The 26,070-nt window shown below is 40.6% G+C and overlaps 2 protein-coding genes and 1 pseudogene across 2 annotated transcripts; 1 reads left to right on the forward strand and 2 right to left on the reverse strand.

Annotated features, from left to right (window-relative positions):
• The window catches only part of LOC125893479 (uncharacterized), a 119,120-nt pseudogene extending 114,241 nt beyond the window's left edge, over positions 1-4,879 (forward strand).
• Positions 4,880-7,264: 2,385 nt separating this feature from the next.
• On the reverse strand, positions 7,265-10,053 carry LOC125893768 (urokinase plasminogen activator surface receptor-like). The gene is made up of 5 exons (XM_049584667.1): positions 9,900-10,053; positions 9,384-9,494; positions 9,154-9,300; positions 7,996-8,106; positions 7,265-7,882 (listed from the first exon to the last, which is right to left on the reverse strand). The coding sequence occupies exons 1-5, from the start codon at positions 9,943-9,945 to the stop codon at positions 7,680-7,682; spliced, it is 618 nt and encodes a 205-aa protein (XP_049440624.1). The 5' UTR covers positions 9,946-10,053; the 3' UTR covers positions 7,265-7,679.
• Positions 10,054-13,323: 3,270 nt separating this feature from the next.
• On the reverse strand, positions 13,324-25,696 carry LOC125893744 (nonsense-mediated mRNA decay factor SMG9-like). The gene is made up of 13 exons (XM_049584627.1): positions 25,223-25,696; positions 25,047-25,121; positions 23,797-24,031; positions 23,565-23,662; positions 22,907-23,019; positions 20,815-20,926; positions 20,540-20,635; positions 20,252-20,337; positions 18,956-19,062; positions 18,757-18,864; positions 18,438-18,563; positions 18,205-18,348; positions 13,324-13,911 (listed from the first exon to the last, which is right to left on the reverse strand). Exons 1-13 carry the CDS (start codon positions 25,367-25,369, stop codon positions 13,877-13,879), a joined length of 1,482 nt encoding a protein of 493 aa, XP_049440584.1. The 5' UTR covers positions 25,370-25,696; the 3' UTR covers positions 13,324-13,876.
• Positions 25,697-26,070: the final 374 nt, after the last annotated feature.

Below are 26,070 nucleotides of genomic sequence, written 5' to 3' on the forward strand. Positions count from 1 at the left end.
CACTGTTACGTTTCTGCTCAGGTCCATATGACAACATCGCAATGACTGAGCGCCCAGGCGAAGTGACGGAGGGTGTGGCAAAGAGTGTCATTTGTTCTGTTTCCTACAAGTGCAAGAAAAATCAACCAACCATCATGTGGAACTATGAAGACATGAGGATTAAAACAAGAACCAAACAGAACTCAAGCACCACCTTTATCACAGTGTCAAATCTCACCTTTATTGGTTCTCTTGAGGATCATGGTAAATCTTTGACCTGCACTGCTCAGTTTGTTACTGGGGAGACCTCAGACTCCGAAATCCTTCATATAAAACGTAAGTTCCTACATGTCATATAGAGCGATCACTTAAAGGTCCAGTGTTCAGGATTTAGGTGGATATATTGGCAGAAGTGGACGATAATATTTATAACTATGTTTCCTTCAGTGTATAATCACCTGAAACTAAACATTGTTTTATTTTTATTAACCATGGAGTCTGCCATGTTGTTCACCCTGAACGGACAAATCAAACATGAGCTCTAAATAAGGCTATTCACACATGGCACTTGGGAGAAGTTGTAGTTGGTTGGAATCTGCACCCTCACCACTAGATGCCACTAAATCCCTCACACTAGACTTTTAAAGGATTATTCAAGAAATCTGGAGTGATTTGTATTGGCTTTCTAACAGTGTCAGATGAGAAGATTAAAATCACTCTATGACTGCAGCCAGTAGCCAGTGAGCTTAGCTTAGCATTAAGATTGGAGACATGGGGAAAAGCCTTGCCTGGCTCCGTCTATAGGTTATGAAATCTGCCTTCCTGCAACTCTGCAGTTTGCTTGTTAACATGGCATGTCCAGTTTGTTAAATCTGAGCAAAAACAGAGGTTAAAAATTACTATTTTATGGGGGTAATGTGCTGGACTCCTTCTAGCCTTCAGTCTCTGCTGGTTGCTTAGCAGCTGCTCAGAGCCCACAAAAAGTTCGGCACTAGTAAAATGGTGAATTGTTGTTTTTGAAGTTTGGTTTATATGGATTAAAAAGCAGGATACAACATGTTATCCAGCGAGCTTTAGATGTGCTGCTATCTGTTTCCCTGTTTCCAGTCTTTATGCTAAGCTAACTGGCTGCAGCCTTACATTTAACCAACAGATAAGAGATTGGTGGTAATATTTTCATTTAACTCTGTGCCAGAAAGCAAATAAGAATAATTTCAAACTTTTGTACTAATGATGAGACAACATTTGAAAATGATTTATTTTTTAATCGCTTGTTCTCATGTTTTTTTTTCCAGCATATGTGAGGGATCCATTTGAAAATGACAGTGAGTGTACTTCTTCTCTCAAAACTCATCTTGCTGCCAGATTATGTCACACATGTGACTGATTTCTACAGGCATCCCATCATGGCTTTTTTCTCTCTTTACAGCGCTCCACGATCTGGCTGCTGACGTCCTTTCAGATTCACCGCCTGACCCACTCCTGTGTGGTGATTCCCTGCAGCTTCCCATTCCAGGAGGATATGCCTGTCACACGTGGCATCTGGTCCAAAAAAAATGGGGATGTCATCTACCATAATGCCCCGACCTATGTGGTTGACCATTTCAAGGGCCGCACCAGGATATTAGGGGATCTGAATGGGGGAAACTGCTCATTGGAGATTGATGACATCAAGCCCTTTGATAATGGGCCCTTCTGTTTCCACGCAGAGAGAGGAAATGACAGAGTCAGATACAACAATAGCTGCGTATTTGTTGTTATGAAAGGTCTGGATTAAAAGTGATCTTTTATTTTTTTGTGCCAGTGCCAAGCTATTTATCTGTTGGCTTCCTAGTTGACAAAAGTCTTCTGCTTTGTGCTTCACTTGCTCAGCGTCCCCAGCAAAACCAGTGATGACCTCAGTTCCACCAGAAGTCGATGCTGGCTCAACAGTTACTGTCTCGTGTTCTGTGACACACACATGTCCATCACATCCTCCGGTGTTCTCATGGAGTGTCCCTAGCCTCACCAACAAGGTCACACAGACTTGGACGCCAGAGGGCATCTGGGAGACGACCTCCACCATCACTTTCAGGGCTGCTGGAGGAGACGAAGTCAAAAGCCTAACCTGCACCGCCAAATCCTGGCTCGGCAAGACACAAGCCAGCACAGTCCAGCTGACTGTGAAGGGTTAGAGCAACAACATTCATCTGCTCTGTTTATATCTTGCAGTGCCATCATACATTGAGTTGTGTATTTCCTTAATACATTTGCATGTGCCTTAAATGTTCCTATCAACAGGATCAAGCATTCATCCAGCAGCTGTTGCTGTGCCAGTCCTGATTGTAGTCATCCTAGCTGCAGTGTTTGGAGTGGTCCTCTGTAAGAGACGGTAAATACATGTCAGTTCAAAATGTGCCAATCCTGGAGATGAGTGATATCAAGACTATTAATATTATCAGTTGTTTTTTGTGTGTTAGATGTAAAAGTCAGCATTAACTAGTTCAGAAACCTGAATGCATAATGATGACGTCATTGTAACGAGATTTCAGTAAGAACGCTTATATCCAAGGCTAATGAGGGCTGAGACATGGCCTATGACCCCTGTGGGAGCAACAAGGTATAACACATGTACAGTGTAATTGGAGCTGCAATGTTGGAGGCTTAACAGCAGATGGTGCTAGAAATAAAGGCATGGTGTTCACTCTCTTTGATGTGCTCAGCCTGATGGAACATTTTGGGTGCACTTTCAGATTAATGCACGATCCATGTTCCTCATATCTTTTTTTTTGTATAGTGATTATTCCAGCCCAAGGCCGACTGCGGATGCCTCAGTGAAACTAATAAATCACCCCCATTTTCTATGATAGTATGTCAGCTGTTTTGAAAAAAGATGTGAGGCACACACTCTAAGACTCAATGCAAAAATGTTTTCTTTTATTCAAGTACCAACGTTTCGCCTTCATCAGCGTATTACAAGACACTGAGCTACCAAACATTTTATAAGACACAGCTCTATGATGAGAGGGAGTGTCTTCAATTACAGGCACATGCCATGGGAGGAGCCGACAATCAACACAAATTGCCACACAGATGAAACAGGAAAAAAGGCACAAAATGATCAAAGGTCAATTTCCATTCAAGTATAATCTTAAAGACTAAAAAAGACAGAACATGGACAATTGGAAAGTACAATTCAAAAACACTTACATTCTTTTCAGTTATCAAAAAGTAGTAGACAATAAAAAGTATCATTATCTTAAATACAGCCAGATCAGGAAAAGGATAATGCATTTAAACACCACTTAGTGGAAAGTGGGAAAAGAGCAGAATACCCCTTTTTCTTGAAAAATGTATTCCTATAGGCGGGGGAGACTGCAAAAACAATTGTTAGGACTTTGATAAATGTGAATAAGACATATAAATATATGAACCATAATTGTAAAGGATTAAGTACAAAAATATTAAATTTTGAATACAATTTTAGAAAAATAATTTTTAGTAAAAAATTAAATTTGGAAAAAATCTACTTAAAATAGTAATGGTAGATAATTGAAATAGAAAAAAAGTGAAATTTTAGGAATTTTGGAAACATGTTTTAGGATTTAGAACAATCTACATAAAAGGAAGTTAAGGACATAGGACAATCTAGAGTCAAAGAAAAGGTTTAAGGTCAAACTCAACATTAAGGCCACTGGGAGCAAGAGTATTTAAAGTATAGATCTATACTTTAAATACAGATGTCCTTAACGTCCTTTTATGTAGATTGTTCTAAATCCTTAAACATTTTTCCAGAATCACTGAGGACATGCACCCTGTGTTTCCACCAAAAACAAAGTAAATCTGTCTCAATTCAAACTTTCACAGGAGATCACTATGGGATAGATTATCCAGGTAAACATTACTAAAAATGTACTCAGGATCATTTTCTTATTAGTCTAATATCATGATGAGCTGTAACATGATTTACTAAAACTTTCTCTTCACTGAAATGTCCAGGAGAAACCCTGAAAACAGGGAAAGACCTCCAAGGCCAGAAAAACAGTCAGCAGACTGGTTGTTTTACAAACAGGACAAATACAGTAAACCTATACTGACAAGTACTAACACTGTGCTTTCCTTACAGGGGTTCCATCTGGAACCGAATCTCCCGGTAAGAATACAAAAAAGTTACCTTTCACTTTTAATCCTGAGATGAAGGGCCTCATGTTCAGTAGCAGAGGGGGGGCAAAATTGGAGTGAAGGTAATGTGGAAAGCAAAAGCCATACAACATTTGCAAATTTGCACATACTGTATTCTGTCATTGTTTTTATTTATTATCGTTTGCTGACAAAGTTGTTTATTTGTGTTGATTTGCCATTAGCTCTTCTCTTGTTAGTAATAAATACAAAATGGAACCTTGCCTCAGGCACTGAATATGCTAGGTCCAGCACTGCTCATGTTTGCATTTCTTCCCTTTTCAGCAGAGCAGAGGATGGTCGTATTGGGTGGAAAGGTGACAGTGAAACCAGGTAGGTGATTTTCTTTTTTAGACTTTATCATTCTCACTCTTCAAGTTTCTAACAATTTAATATTTAATTAATGCTATTCTTACAGGAGGTCATTCTGGAGCAGATTTTCAAGGTGCCAATTTGAACCTTTTGTTATTTAATCAGTTATATCACTGGAAAAATACCTGTTTTTATGAATATAAATAAAATATGTATCACCCTTGTAGAGGCCAAGGCAACACTGCGGACCTCAATGTTGGCTATGTGTAAGTGTTAATCAATGCTTCTCTACTGCATCACACGACCCTAATAGTAAGCACAGCCTAAAACTGATACTCTGTGATTTCCTCCTCCTCCCATAGAAACAACACCACCACTGTAAACTGAAACTCAAATCTCCAAGCCACGCTGCCCATCCCCAAAGCAGTGAGTTTTACTAACACAGCTGTTCCCTGCTCGTTAGAATCACACACCATTGTGTATCCTTTAGCTGTACATTAATTATACATTTCTTTTTATGTTTCTGTTTGATATAGTACTCGGAGAACTCCTCCTCACAGGCCTGAGGTCAGTAGTGATGTGGTGGTAATGTTCAAATCAAATGTAAATAAAAGATTTGCCTGCTGTGCTTTGTTTGTTTGTTTGTTTGTTTGTGCACACTCGTCAAAGAGACATCAGGAGTGCTTGGGAGTCGCACTCTTAAATGCTGAGTGTCACTGTCTATCTGTCATGCACCCTTTTCCTGAGGCTCCATTATTGCAATTTTCCATCCATCCACTAGGACTTTTCTTCCTTTCCCCATCATCTGCTTGCCCCACCCATCTCATCCACACACCTGTTCCCACTTCCCCCATCTGCTCTGGCTCGCCTTCCCCGCTCAACCTGAAACCTAGTTATAAAAATAATTGTTACATTTATGCAAGATAGGTTTATTATTTGTTTCTGCCAAGTGGTGTGTATTTTTAAGAGCTCTTGTCATGGCTGCCACCTTGATATTCCTGAGTCATTTCACTCAGTTAGGAGCCCTCCTAAGCAAAAAGGATTATTCGACCGCACCCTCTGTTACCTGTGTGTTTGCTGTGTGCCTACCTGGCCAATTGTCTAGTTTGGCTTACTGTCATTTTGCCTGCTCCCAGCCTGGTCAAGTTTACCTTTCTTCTTGCTTGTATCTTTCCCCTCGCTTTAACAATAACCCACTGAAATCGTCCTGCTGCCTCAACTTCCTGCATATGGGTCCTTCTCTTGGTGTCCCTTTCCCTCTACGTTGTGACAGCTGGTCCAATCCACAGTGTTGAAATAATGTAGTATTAATACTGCGGCAATGTACTGTGATCAGTGATCAATCCAAAGAGAGATTCCAACTGACAGGATGTTACCTTCTGCATAGTATACACATGTGTGTACTTGCCTCACCAGAAATAAAACTAGAAGATATTATAATTTATTCCAATTTTCCTCATATTTGCTGCAGGATTACCACGTGTATGGCAACTACTGAGTTCTTCAAGACATCTCGGAAACATCACGTCCTTCCAGGATCACTTTGCTCTTATTATTCATTTACATGATACTGCACAGAACATGTATATTTACAGGGTGGGGGGGCGATTTTCATTTTGCATTTAATCTTCATTTACTTCATTTACAGAAAGTGTATCAGCTGTCAATTAACTGATTTTTTTTGCACCTGTTCAACACAATAAATATGCTTTTCTCTCATGTTGCCTCAGCTGTTTGGGTTGTACATATAAACTGCAAATTGATTTGATTATTTTATCCTAAACACTTGAGAGGGAGGTTCATGTTAACAAGACTGAGAGTCTACAACTATTGTCTTATAGCCGATGAGAAAGCAGAAACATCTCAGACTTCAGGTCTTCAGGGGATGTATTTTACACTCACCATCACAATATGAGGAGTGATTTTAGGTCTTATAGTAGAAGAGTGTCTTATTATAGAACATCCTAATTGTGAGCGGTAAATGTATGAGGAGCAAACTATAGCACAAACACAGGTCCACGACTGAAAACAACACATGCATGTAATAGGCATTAAATAATCATGCTACCAAATCCAGGCACTTCACATCTCATGCCAGTCATACACAACTGACAGACACCCTGCTAGAGATTGACACAGGCTGAACATTTGAGGGGGGTGTAGACTCACATGGACATACATCAACAGCTTATAACAATTAATGAGAGGCTGCCGTCGTTTACCAACACTATGCTCCACTACACACTGCCTAACAGGCCAAATTCCTGCCTGCAGCTGATCAGATTCAGTTGCATGAACCATCAGTGGGTCAGTTCATTCACAGTTGTGTTATCTTATTACTTTGACGTCAGTGCAACTTTAGTCATATAATATACAGTATTTGTGCCATTTCAACCAGATAATGTTTGGGACCCATCATTCTGTCTTGTCAGTGGGGTAAAATACAATAACCATCTCTGGTTAAACCCTGAAACTGTTCCTGGGTTAAGATGAATAAAATAGTTTCACTACTCTTTTGAGGACTAGATGTTAAAATTGTAAGTTATTGTATCACTAAACCAAATGTCACAAGTTTGTGCTTTTGAATCAAAGCAACTTTGCAAACAAAACTTCAAGTGGGTCAAAAAGCAATCAGAAAGTCATCTTGTCTCGCTGTGAATTTGTACGTGTCTGCAGCCTTCAGGTGTGCACTTCAAAAGCTGCAGGTAGAGTGGAAATACTGTGGGTTGTGTATGTATTATATTTATATGAGATGAAGATTAGATTCAGTGCACTCAAAGAAAACACAGAAACACAATCAGAATACACAGCAAAGTTAAGAAATGTATTATTTATTGAGCATTTTATCAGTATCAAAAGAATGATTTTGATAATTGAAATTAAAAATATGTTTCAGGTTAAGCACAGCACTCAGAACAAACATGCTTCAACGTGTTTTTCACATTTTACTTGTTTTACTTTAAAATAAAAATAAAAGCTATTGTAGACAGTTATTCTGTGCAAGACAGTTGCAATTGTCTCCACAGGCAACATGGCTAGAAACTGTTTGAGGCAAGACACCAATAAAAATCACAACTTCACTAAGTTATATTTTATGCTTTGTTTGCTAAACTGTCTCACTCATCAGGTAGAAAGATAAGGCCATGGGTGTGTAAGCACTATGAGGCCATGTGAAGATGAGAAGAAAAGCTGTTTGCCACGTGCTGTAGTGATGCTGCCATCTCCACCACTTAAGAAAACACGACCAAAGAGACCAGTGGTGTCAGCAGGAGCAGAAGTCCAGCACTCGTGCTGCTGGCGCTGTTGCAGAAGTTCCCCTGACAGCAGCTAACTTGTGCTCCAATGGCCCCTGATATCTGTGCAGACGCTGTATTTGAGCAGACCGACTTGGAGGCACAGCCTTTCAGGGTCACCTTGTCATTTCCTTTATTCACTGAGAGATTGAAAATAATGTTAGTGTGTGATCTGTCAGTTTTAATACAGCATCCCTCTGAGCAGAGGGAATATGTGGAGCAGAGTTAGATGTTTATATCATAGGCCGGTTACCTTTTGTTGAGATGCAGTAGTCCTCATTCCCGTCACAGTTCAGAGTTGCGGTGCATGATTGTCCATCACAGGTGAAGCACTTTTTGCCGTTTGGATTGGATTTGGTGGGCTCTGTAATACAGAACATACATTGTTCGTATTAGGTGTAGAGGGGGATTGAGGGGTGACTGTAATGTCCTGTTCTTCTTCAGTGCATTTTTAAATCCCTTTTAATGGACTTTTTTCGTCTTTCCCTGCTGATGAGCAGCTTACATATGAACAGATATACAAAATCCACCTAATGGCCAGAATAAATGTTGGCACTGTTCGTTTCTGCAAACCACAGATATGTTACATTTCTACATTTGTTTAGTGGACACATTGAAACTATGTTTCAGCAATGCTGTGGTTAACATGTGATTAGGTTCAGGAACAAAACGTCAGCTCATATACAACGGCACTTTAGAAACAGTGATGTGTTAGCCTGCATATGAAATGTACAAATGTAATGTATCCATGGTTTGCAAAAATGTACAATGCCAACATTTTCTTCTGGCAACTGAGATGCCAGTTGTCTGTTCATGGACTGATGATGTGATGATTTTGAAATACAGGAAAATGTGACTCTTTTTATAGTAAGCTATGTAACAGGTAAGGTAATAAAACAAAATTGATTTAAACCTGGAAATTCTGTCTGTCTGCCTCTCTCTCTCACACACACTAACTGTATTGTGACAGTTGGGGGTATCTTGCCCGTGGGCTCTACTGTAACAAATGGTGACTGACAGAAAAGTAATCTTCCTCATACTGGCTCTGGTCTTGGAATTTGAGTCTCCTTGTGTCTCTTTCTACATCTGCTCCAAACATATTGTCTCAGGTTCTGATAGATGGACTGGCATCATCACTTCTCAATACCTACATTCACATTGTCTGTATGGAACAAGACATAAATAAATGACTTGTATCTGTTAAAAATGTATTGGCTTAGTCAGTAAAATCAGAGTTATTTTAAAATAATGAAACAAGTCATGATTTGATATCTGAAACATGAACTTTTACAGTCTGTAGTTTTCAGTTTTTACAGCTTTTTGTTCATGCGACTAAATGTCACTTTTCAATAAAAACAGCTCTCAGTGCAGAGACACATCTAAATACTAACAGACAATATAAGAAAGTTACCGGGGGCAGGTTGGGCATTGCAGAGCTCCGAGGTGCAACACTTGCTGGTAATTACGGTTTTGGCGATCCCAAAGTTGACTGAGGCCTCAACACACTCTTCAGCCACAGCACAACCCTTTGAGTTGATGTCAGCAAGTTTTGAGCCACCTGAAAGAAAAGAGGAACCTTTGTAAACTGGGCCAGCGCTAAGCAGTTTTATAATAAAAACAATGCACCACAAATGGCCATACCTGCATATGAAATGACTCTTGCTGCACCACACTGCGAAGGACATTCCTTTATTGTGTCTGTGCAGGTTCCTGAGGCTCCCGGTATACACTCGTAACATTTCAGGGAGTAGGCTGAGAAAACACAACACTCATAAGTTAAAAAATAAAAATACAAAATCAACATTTTATTCCACAAGGAGTGGACAAAATCTTTTTAACATCCTAACTCTGAAATTAATTAATCAAAATTATGAGCACAGCTGCAAAAATATGTATGAAGGTGGATGTCAAGTGCCATTCAGACAGATGTTTGTTTTTTAACTACAGCAGAATATAGAGAACGCCAAATCATCTGTGTACAAACTGCAGGTGAGTAACAAAGAGCAACAAGTACTTTACACACAATACTGTCATTTGGCATGTGACCGTAAGTGACACATCTGTAGTATTTGTAAAGGTAAATGTGGTCATAATAAATTATAATCATTTCCTTAAAGATCAAACAGTTACGCAACAAATAACAGAACAAAAACTTGCCTTTAGGGAGCAGCACAATACCCAAGATCAGCGTGAGGAGATGCATTTTGTGATGGCAGGACACGACTGAGTGTGAGTTTGATTTTCCACAGCTATAAGTAGTTCTCCTGAGAAGGGGTTGTCTTCATCCTCAGACCACTCCCTAGTCTCTCCTTGGCAGTGACTAAATGTGATACTTATGGAAGGTCTTGTACATTTACATGAAATGAAAGTGAAATGCTATCTGATTATGGGGCAATATTTGAATTACCTTCAACAAAAGGCCGTTAACTGAGGCGGGGTGCGGTTACCTGCCAGCATTTGTTTACAGGCAACTGAAGAGTGAGTGCAGTGAGCTGTGCCGGTGGTAAATGTTTAACTTCTATCATTTATCAACAGTAGTTTACTTTCTACTGCTTAGTGCCGGATAAAAGCCCCAACAGACAGATCAATATATACATACATACACAGAAAGACAGACAGAACCAGTGAAATTGTTTTTTGTTTGTTTGTTTGTTTGTAATGAACCTCAAGATGCCAACGCCCAGAGCAACGACGACTGCAAACACATATATAACCTTTGCTTATTAACTAATGATATTTTTAGCAGTTAGAGTGTTGGCTGCATCTTTGTTTTTCCTGTCTTTTGTTTTTGTATAACTTTGATTTGGCTGTGTTGGTTCTTAAACTGTTGTGTGTATTGCACTATTATAGCAAGATATTCCTGATTGATGACGCAATAAATATCTCTGAGGACTGTCTCAGAGTGTTTGCCCAGTATGCACCAGCAGTGACAACGTTGTGATGGCTGGTATTGTTTTAACCTTGTGAGTGAGAGAGTGTGTGTGTGTGTGTGTGTGTGTGTGTGTGTGTGTGTGTGTGTGTGTGCAAAAAATGTGGCTCTGGTGAAACCAATTGTGACGAGAGCTACCACAAAAGCCGTTTCAGTATTTTGGCAGGTGCTAATACGCCTGTCTGTCTGTCTGTCTGTCTGTCTGTCTGTAGACAGTTTTTGTCAATTTGATGGCCTCACTACTGTGCAAGATGCAGTCATGAAACTTAACATGTGTAGTTGAGATCAAAATGAAGGACAGAAGTTCACGGCACACGTGTAGAATTCTATCTGCAGATGAACTCTCAGAACAAGGTTCTCAAAGTATTACATTCAAAGGCAAGGCTAAAACGATGGGTTGTTGACTGGACAGAATAATTAACAATACACTGTGATTCAGTCTCCTAAAGGCTAAAACACACCGGCGCTGTACGATGCGCGTCAAAACAACCGCCGGTGTGTTTTAGCCTTAATCCTCCCAACATCTCTGCTCTGTAATGTTTCTGTCGGCACTGGAGGAGGTTTCTGGATGATCTAATTCACATGTAGGTTCAATTAAACTTCTCACTGGATCTTCTTCTTGCTGGATGAGTGGCTCAAACCATTATACACAGGGATCTGTTAATCAGTGTTAAATAGTTTGTAACTTAATCAGAGGAACAGAAAGGACAGTAATACTTTAAGAATAACTATACTCCAATGATTCCAGCAGAGACAATGATGAGGCTGCTCTGTGCTAAGGGTTTATTTTCTTTTGCTGCTGCAGTTACTTCTCTGAAGTGATAAAATAAGGACAGGTTTCTTCACTAGTGACACGCACTCACAGTACCTAAGGGTGTATGCTGAACGAAAAAAAACAAGCCCAGTCAAGTAAAAAAAATAAGTCTTCCTCGAATACACGTAACAGCAAATCAAATTCAAATCACTTCAAGCTTTATGTGAAGTTTTGACATTCCCAAATTTTGAGTCACGCTTGCTGGGGTGGTGTGATGCTCAGAACTGTTAGAAAAGTAATCACCCCAGTTAATCTCATAAAAGCTACAAAAAAAAAAAGCTGTAGATAGCCCTACAAAGGGAATAGGCTGCTAGAGATGATATGTATGAACAATGCAAATGTGGTTTTGATAAGAAGCAAGGCTCCAAGGATCGGCATGAGCTCTTCTGGGAGGAGTCTCGGGATGAGCTCAAATCTGACCTTTAAGTTATAGTGGCTGTCATTTGACTTGAGTTCTGCTTTGAAAATGTAAATGTTTACTTGAGGTAGGTCATCATGGTGAACACTAAAGGTGTTTTCACCCTTGGTCCTTTTTAAATGAACTGAACTCAGTCCTCTTAAAGTGGATCAAAAAGTGGGCAGACGACTTTGAGGTCAACTTCAGCTTTGACGGGGCCTCAGTCCCCTTTCTGTTCACACTACAGCCTATATATAATACATATTGATGTAGTATTGTTTTTACTTTGACGTGACACTGCAGTGCGGTTATGAACTTAAAATTGGAGGAAAACCTTAGCGCTTCTGTGCATTGTGGACAGTTGCTGTTTGATGCTTTCCTTGTTCCATATCTGTAGAAGTGCAGTTGCTCCATCGTCAGACCAGAGTACTCCCCGTCCACTTGTCGTGCTGTCGTTACTTGTGGCCATGGTTCCGTTGTGTTTATTATGCGTCCCACTGAAATAGAGTGTGATCTGTGTATGGCAAGCCTGGAGGGTTACAATACAATAGCAAAAGGCAGAGTGGACCCGCAGCGTTTCGTGTTCACAAGGCACAGGTTAAGTGAACCACAGTCCTCTTTCACATGAACCGACAATGTGAACACAAAAAGAACAGAGTCCCTTTTCCATTGGTCCACTTTAAGAGGACTGAGTTCGGTTCAGTTATAAAGGACTAAGAGTGTTTTCACACTTGGTCCTTTTCATCCCTCTGAGTGAACTAAGACCATGATTCGGCATTTTTTGTGCTTATATGAACACTCCAAGAGAACTCAGACCCCTCTTAAGCTTCCAGTCCACAGTGTGGTTCAGTTAACCTGTGCACTGTGAACACAATGTGCTCCAGGTTCACTTTGCTCTTTGCCGTTGTATTCAGCCCTCTAGATCACATGCTGTTGCACTGGGACGCTTGAAAAAAACTGACAAAACCACATCGGCCTGTGACGCTAGCAAGGATATGAAATGTAGAATACATGAAATGGTAACAGTCTACAGCACAGAAACGCTAAAGTTTTCCTCCAGTTGTAAGTACATCTGAAAGCAAGGGGCTTCATAACAGCACTACAGTGCTATGTCAAAGTAAAAACAAAACTTTATCAATATATATTATATACGGGCTATAGTGTGAGCAGAGAGAGGACTGAGGGCTGGCTCAACAGGTGCTGTCAGAACTAACACCTAAGTTTCATTTGTCAGGAAAACAAAGTCACAAAGGTGAAAGCACACACAGAGGTTTGTGGTGTTGTGTTCTTTTCGGGGAAATGAAAGCTACAGACCATGTAAATGTGGCCATTCCACATTGCCTGTTAACTCTTACATTGCTGAAGTGAGCTTGGTGTGAAATGTTTTAAGGCAATAAATCAGTAAACACTTGAGAATGCAATAAAATAATTGTCTTTTTCACTTGTTTCCTTTTGTTTCAGGATAATTGACAACTGATCTTTTTATTGATGTTTGAAAGAAATTTTAAAAAATATATATACAGAGTTCTATATCTTTATGTCTGCATCATCAGTACACCAAAACGTCAGTTACAACATCACAAAGTCAATAATTGCTCGCAAATGAAAGAAGTTGAAACATGTTTTGCTTTAACATGTGTAGACAGATGGTTTTCTCTTCCTTTCTTCCCACTGCTGTGCAGGCTGCGTCTGTTCAACATGGCAGGGGTGCGCAAGTGACTGACACGGAGTGCGTCTGCAGGTTTTTTCATTCTCACCAAAGCCTACGGAAGGTTTCCTGCTTTATATCTGACTCTTCACCACAGATTGGGCTTACAGTTTCACATATCCCTCCAGTACGGTGCAACAAGAGTCTCGACTTTCAGTGCCACATTTTTGGTGATGTGACCTGATTACTGGACATAACAGTTTGCAACTGCTAATATATGTAACAGCAGGTCAATCAAGGTGTTAGCAGAGCAGGCGGCTGTATTCGGAGAGAGCCGAAGACTTTTTCACCCCGTCCCAGATACGGGCTGCGTAGTGAAACCTGTAAAAACAGACCAGAACTTGTATTCACCTCGATGAAACCAGTGTTTTAATGGAGTTTTTTGTAAGAATATATATTTTTGAGCATTTTGCCATTAGCTGATTTGTATAATACAGAAGCAGGCAGGAAATGTGTGGGGGTTGCTGAGCATGACACAACAACAGAAATGCTTCAAGATCTCTGGATTACTAGTGCACCCCTTTTCAAATGCACGGCCTGTTTCATTGGCAGAAAACTTACTTTTGCCCTATTGTTTTTCGAATGATTATTATTATTATTTTTTTTCTTTGTCGAAAAGGATCGCATTTTTCACTGCCTGAACATATCCCAAAACTCACCAAACTTGGAATATAAGTCACACCTGGCGAAAAGTTTTATAATCTATTGTCCTCCTAAATTTCCACCACTAAGTGGCGCTATTATTAAGGAAAGTGCGTTTTGGCTCATAACTCCCATATAATTTGTCGCATATTCAAAAACCTTATATCCACGCGTTCAGTGAATTGTGCTGAATCTTGTGGTATAGGCCACGCCCATTTCCGCCTACCTTTTTTCCCCGCAAATTCGCAAAATGTCACAAACCTTCTTTTTCGAACTCCTTCCAGGCAATTTCACCGATTGGCATGAAACTCTGCACTAGGGCTGTCAACGAATATTCTAAATTCGAATTTAAATTCGAATTTGAAAAAAAAAAAAATGGACCTTCGAATGTGAAAATTGATATTCAATTGTGGAGAAAAAAACACCACCGCAGCTGTCCTCTCTGTGAGTGGGAGGTGGGAGCGGCCACGGCGTGGCGCGGCCGGTGTGGATGACACAATCGGTTAACATGGGCGCCGAAAGGAAACTGGCTTCCCTTCTCGGCGCTTCGAGGCTATTCGCAGTGCTTCCGCGGGCAGTGTGGCATGACGGGTCAGAGAGGGCGGGTGAGCGAGAGGTCCGCGGTCTTTTATAACGTAATGTTATAGATAATTGTTTTATGTGTTTTAATGTGTAGGTATGTAAATGTTTTCAAAGACGTTTGTGTTGAAATAAAAATACCTACAAGTAGTTATGTTTCCTTGTATTAATACATACAGAAGTATATTTCCTTGTATTAGTTTGCCCTCTTGTGGACATAATGCGAAAAAAAAAATTTGAATGGTTCGAACCTATGAGTTATTTTTAGAACGAATATTCCAACGTCATTTTGGAGCAATTTTGACAGCCCTACTTTGCACACAGCATCTATGGATCCTCTCGACAAAAAGTTATCAAAACAATTTCGATATTCCAAACAATACTCAAGTTATTAAATAACAACTTCTGCAAATTTCATTCTAAACAGGAAGTGCTGCATATCTCCACATTGGTGTATCCGAATGACATGAAACTCAGGTTACTACTTCCCCATGAGCCCCTGAGGCTCTGTGCAAAATTTCGAGTGATGACCACAAGGTGGCACTCTTTAAATTGAAGTATTTTATATCTCAACATCAGTTGGGCGGATTAACACGAAACTTGGTATAATTATTGTCAATGCCCTCCTGAGGATATCTGACGAAGGACTTACCGATCTGCCACTAGGTGGCACTCTGGTGGTCGTCTAATTTAATATTTCGCACTGTGCCAACACCATAACACTCATGGAAATAAAATTGATAGGGGTGGTATAGACTGGCTCCTGTAACCGACCACACCAAAAATGACCAGCAGGTGGCGCTATTTTCAATGCAAAAGCGTTTTTGGCTAATAATTCCCACATTATATGTCGCACATTGTTAAACCTTCTATTTACGTGTTCTCTGAATTCAGCTGAATTGTGTGGTGTAAGCCACGCCCACTTTTGCGGTAACTTTCCATTCGCTAAATCGCAACAAATGAAAAACGTACTTTTTCGAACTCCTCCTAGGCGATTTGACTGATTTGCACCAAACTTTGCATGTAGCATCTGTTAAGCCTCCTGACAAAAAGTTATCAAAAGAATTTTGATCGTCCAAAAAACGGCCAAAATATAAAACAAAAAATTCCTGCACACTGTTTTCAAAACAGACAGTTTTTCATATCTTGACCAAATACAGTCGGATTACCACAACACTTTTGCTAATTGTGTTCCATGACCTGATGAAGGTTTGTGCAAAATTCGGTGCAAATCAGCCAATAGGTGGCGCTCTGGTGGCGGTCTAATTAGTGTGAATGGCAGTAAATTGGAAAATCTTCAAATCCTCTTCAAAACTCATTGACTTTCAACCTCTTCTTGTCCCTCATACTTTGAGCTAGAGACACCATGTCAACTTTTAAAGAGTCAGAAGACCTTGAACTATTGGGCATGTATTCAGCTTCTACTTTTTGGAAAAATACATACGTGGATGGGGTGCCCACCTGTATACTGGAAATGTATGTAAGAGATAACGTTTATTTTTTATTTATTACAGCTGACAAGACATCTAGGTGCAGGCCCCCCGACGGCAGCATGCCCCGACGCGCGTGGACTGCGAGGGCCCGTTCATCGCTGCTTGCAGCTTTAATGTTCTACTTGTAACTACAAAGAGCATTGTACTTACCTGCCTTTTGTGTAAAGATCCAGTGTGTAGGATTTAGGGGGATATGTCACAGAAATGGAATATAAAATATAAGAGTGGCTCCTCATCTATGGAGATGGACATGTCCACTGCCATGTTTTTACAGCAGCTCAGAACGGACAAACCAACCACTGGCTCCAGATAGAGCCATTTGCATTTTCACATTTTCACATCGGCCACCGTAGTCAGAAGCCCATCTGTGATGAGCAGTGTCAGATAAACACTGACTGTGTTTACAAGGTCTTTAGTATCCCAGTTTTGAGGCTTATCCCGGTTTTGAGCATATCCGGGATATGATGTTTACATGGAACACAGAGAAACCTGGTTATTCATATCCCTGTATACATGATAAATACCAGTAACCCGTTTTCTGATCACTGCATCCAATCTGCGCAGGCGTGTGTTACATCTTTTACATCTTTTGTTTACAACGGATTGAGCGGGAAATGTGATAAATTTATTATATTTAGAAGTAAGACAAAAATGAGACCTCTGTGGCTTCTAGCGGGCTTAGCGTTAGTAAATACTCATGTCGCATTACAGCTATAGCTCATCCACTTCATCTTCAGCAATGGGAGGAGAGAGCAACAACAAATATTGAACATGTCACCAACTTTGATAGGTATTCGGCTGTCACTGCCACCACGCAGTACAAGGCAACAGCGGATGAAAATACGTAGCCGTGACTGGTGGGATAGGATCGTTCTCATGGAGTTTACAGATTTAGAGTGGAGAGAAAACTTCAGAATGAGTAGGGCATCCTTCAGCCAGCTGTGTGAAGTAGTTGAATCATTCATGAAAACGGGATAAGGCGTATACATGCTCCAGTATCCCGGCTTCTATCGGAGTACTCCAGGTGGCAAAACCGGGTTTCTTGAAACCGGGAAAAGGGTATGACCCGGTTTCTGAATTCGGGATATTGTGTTTACATGCACAAACACAAAAACGGGATACGTAAAAAACCCAATCTAAGCCGGGATACTAAAGACCTTGTAAACAAGTCAATGATTTGTACAGTGAAAATGCTTCTTTTGTGCTTTTATCAGTTTAAATTACCAGGTCTGTTTTTGTGGAGAGGTGGAGACCTCTGGGGATAATTCGGCTCCCGCTAAAAACCTCCTAATCATCTGAATCAGAAAAGGTGAGCACACATCAAGTTATCAAAGAAAAAGGGTGAGTGCACCTGCACCATAACGTCGTAGGCAAGCCACCCACTTGCGACATGCCAAACAGCATGACCCATGTTCAGAGAGATTTTGGTGAGGTGACGGTGACATGTCCCCCTTATTCCCGATGGAAATTACACGCTTAGGCGACTGGGATTAGCTGTTTGGTCATTTGTATTAGCTCAGAGTTTTTAGAATTTGGATTACAGTGGCTTTAGTAACCAAAACCAAACTGAAACTAAAAGTGAGTCGATTTTTTTTTTTTTGGCCATTTTGCCTTTAATGGACACAACATTTACTGCACATTACACCCTTCTTCATCTTACACCATGTTTCCTGTTTGTCTCTATGCTGTCGACTGTCAAGTAAAGGCAATAATGCTCAAAAAATAAATCTGAAATGTCCCCACATCCCCAGTGCAAATAATCCCCTTACTGTTGAAACATTTCTATTATCGTGTTTAGTTGATTTATGTTGTCTTTGTCCTCAAGCACCAATGAGTGGTACGCAAATGAAGTTCATGTTATTATAAATGGAAAGCGAGCAAAAGAAAATGTGGTGTTTACCAGTTCTTCTCAGTGAGGATGGTGTGCGACAGCTGACAGCGGGCATGGCCAGTATTTGGCTGCGGAGTTTTGAAACCATGGTGGAGAAGGCAGGATGCCCTCTGTATCCCGGGAGCAGGGAGAAGAGCGGGTATGTTCCTGAGCCTTAACACAGTACAGATTAATTCCCATTTTACACGATATACAAGAGGACAATTGAGTTTTGCCTTGTGTGATGATAAATTCTGTATAACCTGCTTTGGTCAGATTATCGTCCCCGTCATTCTCCTGCATAGGAAGGAGGAACATGTTGACTTCAGTTGACAGGTAGTCCTGCCCCAAGCCAGGGAAGATATTGCAGTCCAGCATGGACAGTGTACCTAAAATGAAACCACATATTCCCAGTCAAATCTCTACACCAAATACTAATCATATTCACAGTATTGTCCCAAACCATTCACATTGGTTTTCCAATCTAAACTCAACCATTAAACATGATTTGCTCCTAAAAGTAACCACCAGCGTGGACAGAACATAAATACATATGACAAGAATATTCAAGTAGTTTTGAACCTTTGTATTTGAGATGAGAGTGAGTCATTAATTTGTCCACCACCATGTGCATGTTCTTCAGATTCCTTGGGCAAAAATCATCCCGTCTGGCCTTATTCTGGAGGAACACTGGAGGAATTTAAGGAAGCGATACTTTCATTTTGATATCACTGAACCTGGTTGGCGTGTCATTTTTTGTGTTTCTGCATTAAAAAGTCACCTATATGAGGATAGTACTCCGCTCCATCGTCATTGCCTGAGGAGCCAGTGCTGTCATGGCTTGCAGATGGAGTGGAGGGTTTCAGCATCTCAGCGGTCTGAAGAAATCTATCCACAAACATTATGTTTAAGTTCCTGTGTGGTAAGAACTTCTGCATTCACCAGGGAAAGTTGAAAAGGTTGGGTAATTAAAGTTGGGGTAGGCAATTTCATTTTGGTGTAATTTGGGCAAAAATCCCACAGTAAACTTGGAGTACTGTGAGAGAAAACTAGACTTGTGCACCTCCTCTTGACTGTTTCCAGGCTTTAGCAAATCTGGACCGTGACTGCAGTTTGTGACCACACTGCTACCCAACCCAAGTTCACCCAGCGAAAACACCAGCTCTGAGTCAGCAAACTTTCTGTTGCTACGGTTACACAGGTCAGACCCACTGCTGCTGCTAGCCACAAGCCCGCTAAAACATCCAGCACTGGGAGGTTTTGTGCTGGCTAAATTCAAACTACTACGGCCACAAACCAAAGGTCCGTTTGCAGAACTGCTGCCCGCTCTCCTCCCAGTGGTGGGGAGCGAGAAAGAGAGCGTGGGGTAAGAGGGGACCAAGTGAATGCGCTTCCTCAATTCCACAATGGAATAATTACATAAATTAAACACTGGGTTACTGTATAAATGGTGTGCATATGCCCCTAGGTGTCTGAGGGGAGGACAGAGCAGGGAGCAGCAGGAGGAGGGTTGATTTTCAGCCTTTTTCTTTATTTATTGCTATTCCCAGATTTCTGCCTACACCAGCTTTAATCATCTTACAATATACAAACAAGCATGTAATATTATTTTTAGACATGCTTGAGAAAAAATGCCCTTGAATTCCTAAACTTTTAAAGATATACAAGTTGTTACATTTGGTTTAAATGAATTTATATACTCTCCAAGCCAATTTAATCTACTATCTAGCTACCACCCAGCTGATTAGAGTCATTGCTGTCAACTATAGAGTTATAAATTTCAGTTGTGTAGAGTCACATAAGGGGAAGTATACACATGGAACGTTCCCTGCGTATACATGGCAAGTCATTGTCAACAGGCCTGGCTCCACCTGTATTTGCTGTTTACAAAGCCAATGGAAAGATAAACATTATTGAGCTTATGAAAAAGCAGAAGACAAATATCCTCTCAAGATACAAGATGAAATGCTCAACATTCCTGTGTGTGTGGGAGAGGGAGCTTTGAGAGCTATCCTCTTGTTTTGTTGCCTGAGCAGTAACCATATCACAGATTCATTGCAGATAAGCAAGTACCAACCTGTAAAGGTTTAAGTCAGTAAACCAGTCTTGAACCACAATGACTACATGGCACACTGTAAACAGGAAGGCGGCGATCTGAAGTGACTGTTAACAGATTATGCAGAGAGAGATCAAACAGTTACATGTGAATGTGTGCGTCCAGAAGAATTAAAATGACCAATAAACTGTCACTGAACAATGAATCAGAGGACTAAAGGTACATATTGGTCCCCAGAGGTTATGCATCAGTATTAACATAACACAACAAGTGTTTTCACCCACTGCCTTCTGCAGGCCAGACACTGACCTGCATCTCAACGTATGTGTGAGGGAGGTTGTACTCTGGAGGCAACTTCCGATCGTTGTTGATGAGGTGGTCGAGGATAGATGGGCTGAGCATTGGCTGAGGAAACAAATAAGGCAATTACACCCAACTGATCAATCCTCAACCAGCTACAGTGTTTTAAAGGCTAGCTGTCATTTCTTTCTATTCCAAAATCACACTTCAACTCACATAGTTCATAACAAATTAAAAATACATCAAAAAAACAACTCACTGTATCCACAATACATCACTCATACCTGTGTATCCAAGAAGATGACTCTCTCCTGTGTGATGAAGAAATCAATGCCTGTGCTCTGGTTTCCTCCTCGTTCCTTGATTTCTTGAGTCTGGGCTCTGAATACATAACCCCTGTGCAAACAAACATACATTACATCAGTTTAAGTCTCACTGCACTGGTTCAGCTAAATAAAAACAACTGCAATTAACAAATGCATGCTGTGGATACAGTGAAAAGTCTACATGAGAAATGAACTTAGTACTTGTGTAGTACTTTGAATTCTTTCTAAACAAATCAATTTTAGATTTTAAACAAATTATAACCAGCTGAAACATTCCACATTTCTCTACAGAAGCAGATGGTATGCTATGTCAACTCTGTGTTCAGCAAGAGTACCGTCACTTTTTAGTGGTGTTTTTTACTGAAGGAGAAATGCAAATCATACAGAATTACAACTGAAACAATACATTTTCTTCCATTTTTCTTATCTTTTTTTAACAAAACTTACATCACTTTTTTTGTGGAGTTTTAAAAGACAGAATTTTGCTGCTGATTTAAAGCAACAGAAATGTACTATTGGTTTGTGTTACTGGTTTTGGTAATTCAATCTCTTTGTTTTTGAACACTGCTTCTATTCCAAATGAACAATATAAATAGTAAATTACCAGAAAGACAAAGTGGGGCTGACAGTACACTCCTAACAAGACAACTGTGTTAGGTCTGGGTGATTCACCAACTTTTATATTCAGGTACAATTTAATTTTGGCTTCCAACAATTATGAAAACAAGATAATGGAGATAAGACGTTAATTGTGCTCAATTCCATTTTGTAATGATGATCTCATTTTGTCATGCCTTGTAAATGCAGCACACCCCTTTCCTTTAAAGCTGTGCACTTTTGCCCCTTTTTCAAAGCCAGGCTGAGCCCATGTTTACTTTACCTCAAGCCTTTGGTCAACAAGAAAATTAAAAGCCATACAGCTGTTTGGAAACACCTAAGTTTCAAGTAGTTTGACAAGGAACAATAACAAATGCTCTGCAAGATTTGAGACATGGTGGTGTCTGTGCCACATGGCAATAAGTCCAATTTATTTAATGATCTGAAATGTAATCAAAATGCAATTACCTCTCACACAGCTCTCCTCTGTTAAAAAGGCCTTTCTTTTTCTAAATTATTTGAATGCATGATGTTTCCAAAGTCAATGAGTAATTGTTTTAAATAATTGTGATCTCAGTATTAATCAAAATAATCATGATTATGATTTTTGCCATGGTCAAGCAGCCCTAAAATGTATTCATCCATCCAACCATCCCATTTTCATGAGATATATAATCCCTCCAGCGTGTTCTGGGTCTGCCCCGGGGCCTTCCACCAGTGGGACGTGCCCGGAACACCTCTGATGTGAGGTGCCCAGGAAACACCCTGAAGGAAAGATGCCTGAACCACTTCACCTGATCACTTTTGACGCGAAGGAGCAGCGGCTCTACTCTGAGCTCCCTCCGGATGTCTGAGCTCCTCACCCTATCTCTAAGGCTGAGCCCAGCCACCACACGGAGGAAACTCATTTCGGCCGCTTGTACTCGCGATCTCATTCTTTCAGTCACAACCCAGAGCTCATGACCATAGGTGAGGGTTGGGAGTGAGTTACTGCCCCAAGTGAGGAAGTTCAAGCCCTAAAATGTATTAAAACCAAAACATTTTTACTCTCTTTAACAACCTGAAACAACAGCTGAGGTGTGTGGGCACTATGTGGCACCATAGACAAAAAAATTACATACTATATTATTATACTCTGCTTGTTTGTGGACTATTCTAGTTCTGATCAGATTATCAGATCATATATTTTACTGGTCACTGGTGTAACAATGCTATAGTTTTAGACCAATCTGTAGCACAGTTAGGTTTAGTAGTATATTAACAGTACTGCAAGTCTAAATGGTAGATTTTTCCAAAACTTACATTTCACTCCTCTTCTTACACTAAACTGGTATCAGGAACACAATATTTTATCATTTTAAATTCCTCTTACATACTAGATTTAATGTCATTATGAGAAAGCCTCATCCTCATCAGCATCTTTTAACTGGGTGCTTCCTCGACCAGCCCTTACCTTTGGTCTTCCTCAGGAGTGTTGGCAGATAACAGTGACATGATTGTAGATTTTCCACTTCCCTGCAGGCCAACGACTCCCACCACCAACATATCTGTCTGGTCCCTCAGATACTGCAACACATGACAACAAAACACAAACATTAAAGGGATAGTGCACCCAAAACTTAAAATTCAGCCATTATCTACTCACCGTCATGCAGAGAGAGGCTCTGGTGAAGTTTTAGAGTCCTCACATCACTTGCGGAGATCCCAGGGGGAGTGGGTGACAGCACAACTTCACCTAATGCAGGCTGACGGCGCCCCAGATTTCAGAGTTCAAATGACGTTTTTCCAAACAACTTTTTATGTCTGGGCTTCAGGACACTTGGATCACTACGGACGAGCAGTATGGAGATATTTTGTGGTTTCAATTATGTGTTTTTGGACGTTTTAATCTGGGGTGCCATCAGCCTGGATTAGGTGGAGTTGTGCTGCTACCCACTCCCCCTGGGATCTCCGCAAGTGATGTGAGGACTCTAAAACTTCACTAGAGCCTCCCTCGGCATGAGGGTGAGTAGATAATGGCAGAATTTTCATTTTTGGGTGCACTATCTCTTTAATAAATCATATACTACAATGACTGCACAGTAAACTAAATTCATTAAACATTAACTCACCTCCATGGCACTGTCACACCAATTCATCTGATCATCCACAAGCTTAATGCTGTGCTTCATCTTCTCTGGAGGGAGGAGCTTAGACTGACCAACCATGGCTGGAGGTCAGATAAAAAGATTCAAGATTTACTTTCTTGCTCTATGTGCACATAAGTTGACCTTAATGTGTGCAGTATTTCTAAACATCACAGTAACAGAACTTTGTATTTTTGTGGAATCAACAATGACTCACGGTCCACAGCGCTGCTCGATGCAGAGGCACCCATTCCCCTGTTTTGGATCTGGTATACAGGCTGGGTGGGTCTCTGGCCTTCCCTCTCCATCTTAGAGGGCCCAGGACCAGAGGGCTGAGCCGCCGCTTCTGGAGGAGTCCCCGGCTTCCCTCCATCGTCCCTGGCTTTCATTAGCATGATGGGCTTCTCCAGGACTGGGGCTCCACTGACAGGTGCATTCTGTGATGGCTTGGCCTTGAAAAGGATCCAACGGCAGCACAAGTCAATGGGTTGCATGATCGGAGAATTGAAAGAGATTACTAAATGACCTTCCAAGGGTCTGCAAAAATCTATTCCCTTATTTATTTGCTGATTATACATGTCTGGTATCTTCACATGAAACGTTTCGTACATTGATTCAAGAAGCAAATGAGGAGCTAGCATCTATTTCTAAATGGTTTCGAGTGACTAGCTTTGCCAATAAATGTGAATCATCTGCTTCTCTCTTCAGACATTATAAGCTATTACCAATTTCTAATGTTAACATATACCAGACTTGTATGTACAGCTCTCTCATGACTTGCCTGGCGTTTTCCAGAACTCCTTTATCTCTTCATCAGACATTCACTCATATTCCACAAGACACTAAGGACTTTTATCTTCCATATTTTTTTGACTTCTCTTAATCAATATTCACTGAAATACAGAGGACCATCTCTTTGGACCGACCTTCTTCCATCTCTACAATCATCGTCTACATTATCATTATTAAAAAGATATCTGAAAAGGATTTGAAAAGACGCGTAAAACTTCATTGATTCATTTGTAATTTATGTTTGGAAAATTGCACAGCCTTAACAATTTTGTATTACGTCTAGTCTGGAAGTCTTGCTCAACCTTAGTTTTTTGTCTTTTTCTTTTTATGTATGATTGTTGTTCATTTAGTCGGGGAGGTATTTTCATAAGCTATTTTGGCTTCTAAACTCACCTTTTATATTTCTTTTCCCTGTATTTTCTATGCATGTATGTGCAAATAAACTAAACTAAACACGCTTTACGTCCTGATCCTTTACTAACTGTGACTCATTTTTTCTGACGTTGTGAATTGTGTAAATGGAGGCAGCTTACACTGCCTTGGACAAACACGTCTGCAAAACTAATTCATGTAAGAGTATTTGTTCTGATGGCATTATCATTACTATGGGTGTTATTGTTTGTGTTCAACAAGGAGAGCTGTTGTAAGAGCTTAGTATCTGACAAACCAACATACCCTTTCTCCAGGGGGTTTTGCGAGGATGATGGGTGTTTTCTGAATGAGAGGGCCAGGTGGATCCTCGCTTCCATCCTGAACACACAAATTTAAATGGGTCACTATTCTGAAGTACAGAAGTTAAACTACAAAGCAGGCGTCATTACTGCATGTACGTGTGTTTGTGTTACAGCTACCCTTCGTTCCCTCGGTTGATAGTCTCGATCCCGACTGGGACCGGACAGATTTTGCCCCGGAGGTCCAGCATCTCTGTCTCCCCGGCGTCGCCTCCTCCTGCGCCCCTGCCCGTACATCCCTGGCTGACTGTGTCCGGACTCTGACATGTCGCTGCTCCCCTGGTTCACCACAGCAGTACAACTGATGTCAACAGTAAGCTAGCTAAAGAGGGGAACCCAGTTCAAGCAGAAGCGACCTGAAAATAACGTTACCGTCACTGAAATATGTTCGAAACTAGAAATATGCTCTCAGCTAACGTTAGCAGCCCTGTGAGAATTCCTGTATTTAACGTTTAAAAACAAAAATAACACCGTTAACGTTCAAACCTAAGTACTTGTTGTCGCTTCGGTGTAGTAACGTTAGCTAAAGCGTTCCATTGGTGCGCTTGTTTTGTAACTCGGTGTTGACCGTTACGCTCGGGCGTTTTAACGTTGCAAACCGCTGAAAGAAACTCCACCCGCCTGGTATTCGTTTTGTTACCAAACAAACAAACCTCGTCCGTCTGGTAAATGAAGTCGACGTGAAACATTGTAATGATGTTGGTAGTTCCGCTATTTCAATCCTCGATGGCAGTGGTGTTCAACTCATTTTAGTTAATGGGCCACATAAAAGTCCGAGTTGCTCGCAGATGGGCTAGTAAAACTATTGCATACTACCCTGTAAATAACAGACACCTCCATTTTATTTATTAATTCATTTTTTTAAAGTTTTTTTTTTTTACCTTTTTTGTGTAAAGAGATACATTTTATAAACGTTTCCCATTTACAAATCAATTGACAAACAGCCTGTGATGTCCTCAGAAGAATAA

This window comes from Epinephelus fuscoguttatus, linkage group LG8 (assembly GCF_011397635.1).
Source record: "Epinephelus fuscoguttatus linkage group LG8, E.fuscoguttatus.final_Chr_v1".
Lineage (NCBI taxonomy): Eukaryota > Metazoa > Chordata > Actinopteri > Perciformes > Serranidae > Epinephelus > Epinephelus fuscoguttatus.